Source organism: Penaeus vannamei, chromosome 24 (assembly GCF_042767895.1).
Source record: "Penaeus vannamei isolate JL-2024 chromosome 24, ASM4276789v1, whole genome shotgun sequence".
Classification (NCBI taxonomy): domain Eukaryota; kingdom Metazoa; phylum Arthropoda; class Malacostraca; order Decapoda; family Penaeidae; genus Penaeus; species Penaeus vannamei.
The window spans coordinates 25,812,366-25,819,865 of NC_091572.1; the positions used below are offsets into that span (position 1 = coordinate 25,812,366).

At 40.5% G+C, this 7,500-nt stretch overlaps 1 protein-coding gene across 6 annotated transcripts in view; it reads right to left on the bottom strand.

The window, feature by feature from the left end:
- LOC113813885 (phosphatidylinositol 3,4,5-trisphosphate 3-phosphatase TPTE2) overlaps positions 1-7,500 on the bottom strand; it is a 97,584-nt gene that overhangs the window by 4,259 nt on the left and 85,825 nt on the right. For all 6 annotated transcript variants that reach the window (XM_070138571.1, XM_070138576.1, XM_070138573.1 and 3 more), the window contains 6 exons: positions 5,932-6,043; positions 4,215-4,327; positions 2,692-2,892; positions 1,576-1,692; positions 604-823; positions 75-217 (listed from right to left, as the gene is read on the bottom strand). In XM_070138571.1, coding sequence (XP_069994672.1) covers positions 75-217; positions 604-823; positions 1,576-1,692; positions 2,692-2,892; positions 4,215-4,327; positions 5,932-6,043 — 906 coding nt within the window. The remainder of the gene's footprint in view (positions 1-74; positions 218-603; positions 824-1,575; positions 1,693-2,691; positions 2,893-4,214; positions 4,328-5,931; positions 6,044-7,500) is intronic.

Consider the following 7,500-nt stretch of genomic DNA (forward strand, 5'->3'; position numbering starts at 1 on the left):
TCTCTTTCCCTCTCCCTTCCTCCTCCCTCCCTCCTTCCCTCCCTCTTTCCCCCTCTCCCTCCCTCCCTACTTACGTCAGAGGAGGCACGTTGTGATCGTCGATGAGGAACCGTTCCACCCTCCCGTGGAACAGCGACTCATCGTAGTGACGCTCCGAACACAGGTTGTAGATGCGATAATGTCCCGCGTGCTGGGTGTCCATGAACCGCACCACTTCCTTTGGGGGAGAAATGCGATCCGGGTGTAATGCGGCGGTGAAGGTGAGTCATGATAGATGGTATTTGCGATAGAGTGTATGGCATAGTCCAATACAAGAAGAAGAAGAAAGTGAATAAGAAAAGTAAAGAAATATAATGAAAAGATATAAAAGATGAAATCAAAAACAAAAACAAAAACAAATAAAAAATCAAATAACATCAATAAAGAGATAAACAAAAATAAAAACAAAAGCAAAAATTATTATTATTATTAGCAGTAGTAGTAGAAGAAGAAGAACTAGAAAAAGAGAGAGAACGAGAAAAAGAAAGAGAACGAGAACGAGAAAAAGAAAGAGAACGAGAACGAGAACTAGAACCCCCCATCCCACCCATTTCCTTCCCCCACCTTAATATCATTCCTGTACATGGACATCCTCCCACTGGACGGGAAGGACATCGCGATGACCCTCGGCATGACGTAGGTGAGGTCAAGGTCAAAGCCGTTCTGCTGGTACCGCCTCTTGTTCTGGGACACGAACTGCCGCGCGCCCATCTTGAGGTCCTCTCGCTGCCAGATGATCCTCGTGATTCTCACCAGACGGATCAGTCGCAGGATCACGATCAGGCTGGGAGCGGGGGTGGGTGTTAGGGCCATTGTTGGTGTTGTTGTTGCTATTATTTTTGTTATTATTGTTATCATTATCATTTTTATAAAATAATGATAATAATAATTATCATTATTATCATTTCTATAAAATAATGATAATAATAATTATTATTATTATCATTTCTATAAAATAATGATAATAATAATAATTATTATTACTATTATTATTTTTATCATTACTGTTATTATTGTTATTGTTATTGTTATTGTTATTATCATTATAACTATTACTATTATTATTATCATTATCATTATTGTTATGATTATAATTATTATTGTTGTTGTTGTTGTTGTTATTATTATTATTATTGTTATTATTGTTATTATCATTATCATTATTAGTATTTTATCATTATCATTATTCGTATTTTATCATTATCATTATTAGTATTTTATCATTATCATTATTAGTACTTTATCATTATCATTATTAGTATTTTATCATTATCATTATTTGTATTTTATCATTATCATTATTAGTATTTTATCATTATCAATATTAGTATTATATCATCACCATCATTATCATAATTGTCTTCATTATCATTATTTTTCACCATCACTACCATCATTATCATTAATAAGATATTTTCCGCTGACACATGTATCATAAGCATTGCAATATTCACACGAGCTCGAGAAAAATTCCCATCTTGACATCCAGCCAACAGGTGATTGGCCCGATGACGCAATCAATCAGCTGATGCTCACCTGACGGGGTTGGACGACATGTTCTCCACGCAGACGGTCACAACGGAGAGGATGAAGGTGAACACGACGAGGAAACAGTCGAGAACATTGTGCCAGGCCCTGAAGAACACCTGCGGCCTGTGGGTTGGGGGTGGGGGGTGGGGGGGAGGCAATGGAGATGAGATTGTTGCAGAGATGCGGTTGCTTGGTTGCAAAAGATCTTATTTTTTCCTACACACACGCACACACACACACACACACACACACACACACACACACACACACACACACACACACACACACACACACACACACACATATATATATATATATATATATATATATATATATATATATATATATATATATATATATATATATATATATATACATATGTGTGTGTGTGTGTGTGTGTGTGTGTTTATCTGTATATCTGTATTTGTATCTATTTGGCTATATTTATTTTGTATTTATCTATATCTATATCATCTATCTATCTATCTATCTCTCTCTATATATACAGCCATCCAGCCATCTATCTGTCTGTCTGTCTGTGTTTCCTACCTACCTACCTATCTATTTATCTATCAATTCATCCTTTTATAAACAAATAAAACACAAAAGCTTCGACGACAGTCTGAATACAACACATTAAAAAATTAGTAAACAGCCTCTATCCAACTCTTCCTCTCCTCTCCCTCCCTCCCTCCCTTTGCTCCCACGCCCCCTCCCTCCTCTCTTTTTCCTCCCACCAACCCTCTCTCTCTCTTTCCTCCCCCTTTCCCCCTCCTTCTCCCTCTCCCCTCCCCACCCTCTCTCCCCCTTTTCCACCCTCTTTCTCCCCTTCCTCCCACCCTCCCTCCCCCTTTCCCTCCTTCCTCTCCCTTTCCTCCCACCCACCCTCTCTTTCTCTTTCCTCCCCCTTTCCCCCACCTTCTCCCTCTCTCCCCCTTTCCCACCCTCTTTCTCCCCTTCCTCCCTCCCTCCCCCTTTACCACCCAGCCCACCCTCTCCCTCCCCTTTTCCCTCCCTCCCTCCCCCTTTCCCAACCTCTCTCTCCCTCTCTCTCCCTCCCTCTCCCTCCCCATTATCCCCTCCACCCTCCCTCCTCCCCTCCTCCGCTTCTTCCCGCCTTACCCGAGTCCGAATATCCTGAGCGTGACTTCGATCATGAAATAGGTGGAGAACGCGAGTGAACAGTACTCGATGGGGTCGTTGGGCGCGGGCTCGTTGAACAGGTCGACGAACAGGATCACCATGTCGACCAGGATGAGCAGCGCCGTCAGCACACGCACGACGAAGTGTTCAACGAAGCGCCTCGTCCGCCATTGCATGTAGCTGAACGAACGAGACAAGGTTGAATGAAAGGGCTGGGGAATTTTCAATACTATTTTTTTAATTTCTAATTTTTATGAAAGAGCTGGAAATTTTTCAATATATTTTTTTTTATTTCCTATTTTTTTCTCTCTCTTTTTTTATTCTGTTATTTTTTCTCTCTCCCTAATGGCCGGACAGTTTTTGGCTTTATGATTTTTTTTTTGTTCAGATCGGGACTTTTATGTTAAGATTTAGTATGATTTATTACTATCTGATTTATTATTATCATTATTACTTTGATAATAATCATAATAATAAAGATTATGATAATAATAATAATAATAATAATTATTATTATTATTATAATCATCATTATTAATATTACTAGTTTTATCTATATTATCAATTTTATCCTAATTATCATTAATGTTATTATAATTTTTGTTATCATTATCATTATCATTACCACTATCACTATTATTATTATCATTATTATCATTATCATTATTAGTATTATAATTATTATCATTATCATTATCATTTTCCCTTATTATCATGATCATCACAATCATCATTATCATGTTATCATTATAAGCATTATCATTACCAATATTACAATTATTTTCACTGTCATTATAATTACCATCACCATTACCACTAATATTATCGGACTCATTTCCCTTACACTGTTAGCATCATGATCATCACTACCATCACCACCACAGCGCCACACACTCCTCCCCATCAACCGACAATGACATCACTATCAGTCAGTAATGACACCATTGTCAATGAAGTCATCATCAACCCACACTGACATCATCACTAGCCAGCAATGACATCACCATCAACTCACACTGACATCATCTTCAACCCACTGACATCATCAATAGCCAGCAATGACATCACCATCAATCTGTAATGACACCATCTTCAACCCACTGACACCATCACCAGCCAGCAATGACATCATCACTAGCCAGCAATAACATGATCCTCAACCCACTGACATCATCCCCCCCAGCAATGACATCACCATCAACCCACACTGACATCATCTTCAACCCACTGACATCATCAATAGCCAGCAATAACATAATCCTCAACCCACACTGACATTATCTTCAGCCCACACTGACATCATCACTAGCCAGCAATAACATGATCCTCAACCCACACTGACATCATCCCCAACCCACTGACATCATCACTAGCCAGCAGTGACATCACCCCCAACCCACACTGACATCATCCCCCCCCAGCAATGACACCACCCTCAACCCACACTGACATCATCCCCCCTCCCCCCTCAGCAACGGCCTCCCACCGCAGACAACACCTACTAGAGGTTGCATCCGGGGACGGGGGGGTGGGAGGGGTCCACGAAGCCCATCTCGACCTCGATCTCGTGCTGCTCGGCGTCGTACTCCAGGAACTTGGTCGTCCTTTGCCACACCTGCAAGGGAGGGGCTCGTTGGGTCGGGGGCGTGGGTGGGTGGGGGGCGTGGGGTGGGGTGGGGTGTGGTGGGGTGGTGTGGTGTGGGGTGGGGTGGTGTGGGGTGGGGTGGGGTGGGGTGGGGTGGGGTGGGGTGGGGGTGGGGTGGTGTGGGGTGGGGTGGGGTGGGGTGGGGTGGGGTGGGGTGGGGTGGTGGGTGGGTGGGGGTTGGCTGTCTGTCATTTCCGTCTCTGTCTATTTAAGTGTCTGTCATTTCTGTCTGTCTGTCATTTCCGTCTCTGGCTGTCTATTTAAATGTCTGTTATTTTTGCCTGTCTCTGTTTCTCTGTCTGTCATTTCCGTCTCTGGCTGTCTATTTAAATGTCTGTTCTTTCTGTCTGTCTGTGTGTCATTTCCGTCTTTGGCTGTCTATTTAAATGTCTGTTATTTCTGTGTGTCTGTCTGTCTGTCATTTCTGTCTGTCTGCCAGTCATTTCTGACTGTCTGTCTGTCTATTTAACTATCTGTCTGTCTTTCTGTCTATCATTTCTGTCTCCGTCTGCCTGTCTCTGTTTCTCTATCTGTCTGTCTGTTTGTCTGTCTCTGTCTGTCATTTCTGTCTGTCTGTTTGTCTGTCTGTTTGTCTGTCTGTTTAACTGTCTGTCCGTCTTTCTGATTCTGTCTGTCTGTCATTTCTGTCTCTGTTTGCCTGTCATTTCTGCCTCTGTCAATCTGTCGATCGGTCTGTATGCCAGGCTGTGTGTCTGTATGGAAATAAAAGTAATGGTGGAGTAAAACAAGAGAGAGAGAGAGAGAGAGAGAGAGAGAGAGAGAGAGAGAGAGAGAGAGAGAGAGAGAGAGAGAGAGAGAAAGAGAGAGAGAGAGAGAGGGAGAGGGAGGGAGGGAGGGAGAGAGAGGGAGAGAGAGAGAGAGAGAGAGAGAGAGAGAGAGAGAGAGAGAGAGAGAGAGAGAGAGAGAGAGAGAGAGAGAGAGAGAGAGAGAGAGAGAGAGAGAGAGAGAGAGAGAGAGAGAGAGAGAGAAAGAAAGAAAGAAAAAAAGAAAAAGAGAGAGAGAAAATAAACAAGAAAAACAGGCAGTGAGAAAGACAAAATTTAAAAAAGAAAGAAAATAAGAACAAAGAAACAAACAAAAAACAAATAGAAATAAAAGAAAACAAAGAGAAATAAAAGAAAACAAAGGAAATAAACAAGAACTGCACAAAAAGCGCATCTCCAAACGAAGGAAAGGAGTAAAGTTATAATCCCAAAACAACAATTAACTGAACAAAAAACTTCTGATAGGTTTCGCGCCTCCGCATAACTTTCGCAATGACACTGTATCACTTACTTGGAGGAAATGAATTATATATATATATATATATATATATATATATATATATATATATATATATATATATTTTTTTTTTTTTTTTTTTTTTTTTTTTTTTTTTACATAACATGTATACACATATATATATACATATCTATAATAGTATACCACCCTAGTCATAGTGTCAATATTTTTCATTTAATTGTACATAATCTAATTGATTAATCTTCTTTTAAACCTAGACTCCTTCTCCCTTTCCATCTGTTCCCATCATCATCGCATTATCCGCGTCTCACCTGGTTCTCCTCATCTTCCTCTTCATTAAACGCCTCCTCTTCTTTCTGATCACGTGCGTCTCCTGGCCCGTTCATTTCTTCGATTGAGATCACGTCATGTCGGCTTGCTAGTCTGCGCGAAGAAAATGTTGTTTTAGCTTCATAAATCAGTTTTTATTTCGTTTTTTTTCTCGTTTTTTTATTGTAGACTGAACTACAAAAGATGTAGGTCATCTGATGGTTTTGTTTTTTTCTTTTTAAGCAGAGGACATACTGTAAAAAAAAAAAAAAAAAAAAAAAAAAAAAAAAAAAAAAAAAAAAAAAAGTGTCAATTTTTGGGAAAAGTCTACGGTGTTAGCCAGCCACATTTCACTTCTTCCCTGTTGTGTTGACCGGGTTCTGAAATATCCAGTGTATATAAAAATAAAATAAATAAATAAATAAATAAATAAAAGAAAAGAAAAAAATGCATGCACACAAGTCAGACACATAAATCGTGTCTTCTGTCTGTAATAACAATGTAATCTCATTTACTGTCCAACATAACACAAATCTTACTACCAAACTGTAAACACATCTGTTAATGCGGTTAGACAAGCGACAAATGGAAGATTTAAGATTGAAGACAGACCGTCTAGTGACCTGCTCCCCTCGTCGCCCTTGCCTCGCAGACCACACAAACCATGTGCTTATTATTTCACAAGATTCCAAAGTGCCCCGAACGAGATGACATTGGCGAAGTGACCGTAAAGTACGCTAATCTAACCTTTATTGCTCGTTTATATTTCTCATGTTTTTGTTCTGATGTCTTATGTATAAATATGTCATGTTTATACTAAAAATGTTTCTTAGAAAATGCTTATACTGAATTCTTATGTATGTAACTGCTTCTAGCACTGATATTCCAATGTTCTATGTTTCATGAATAGTCAGCTAGTTTGTCCCTAACCACAATGTTTGGGTTGTAAAAACATACCCAGTTTATGTGAACCATACCCCTGTTACTCTCCACGAAACGGTCATGTGACCTGATGTTTCTGAATTTGTGTTCATTCGAATTCTTTTATGCTTTCCATTATGATATGTTTAAAAAAGAACTTTGCTCATGGCAATTCCTGTTCCATACAGCGGACCGCTCGCCCTCGTGGGCTTGGCAGGACGGACTTCCTCTTGGGCGTCCCTGCCTGGCCACTCTGCACCAGTTACCCGCAATAAAGTTATGAACCAGCGACAACTTTAACTCCAGACCACCTTCAAGGAACTCACCAGTGCCTCAGTGCCTTAGTACTACCACTTACCGCTCGGCCACGCACCTACCACACCTACCAAGTAATAGTGGGAGAATTCCACCTCCACTACATTACAAGTGGTGCCAGCCAGTGGAATAACCTTTCCACCTATATCACAAGTGGTGGCATCACCGTGGGATAACCATCCCATTATATTGCAGACAGGGAGACAGAGGGGCACACACGCATACACGCACAGAGATCTAAAAAGTGAGCGAGAGAGACAGAAAGAGAGAAGAGAGAAGAGGAGGAAGGAGAATGAAGATGAGGGGAGAGAGAGAAGAGGGAAGATGAAGAGAGA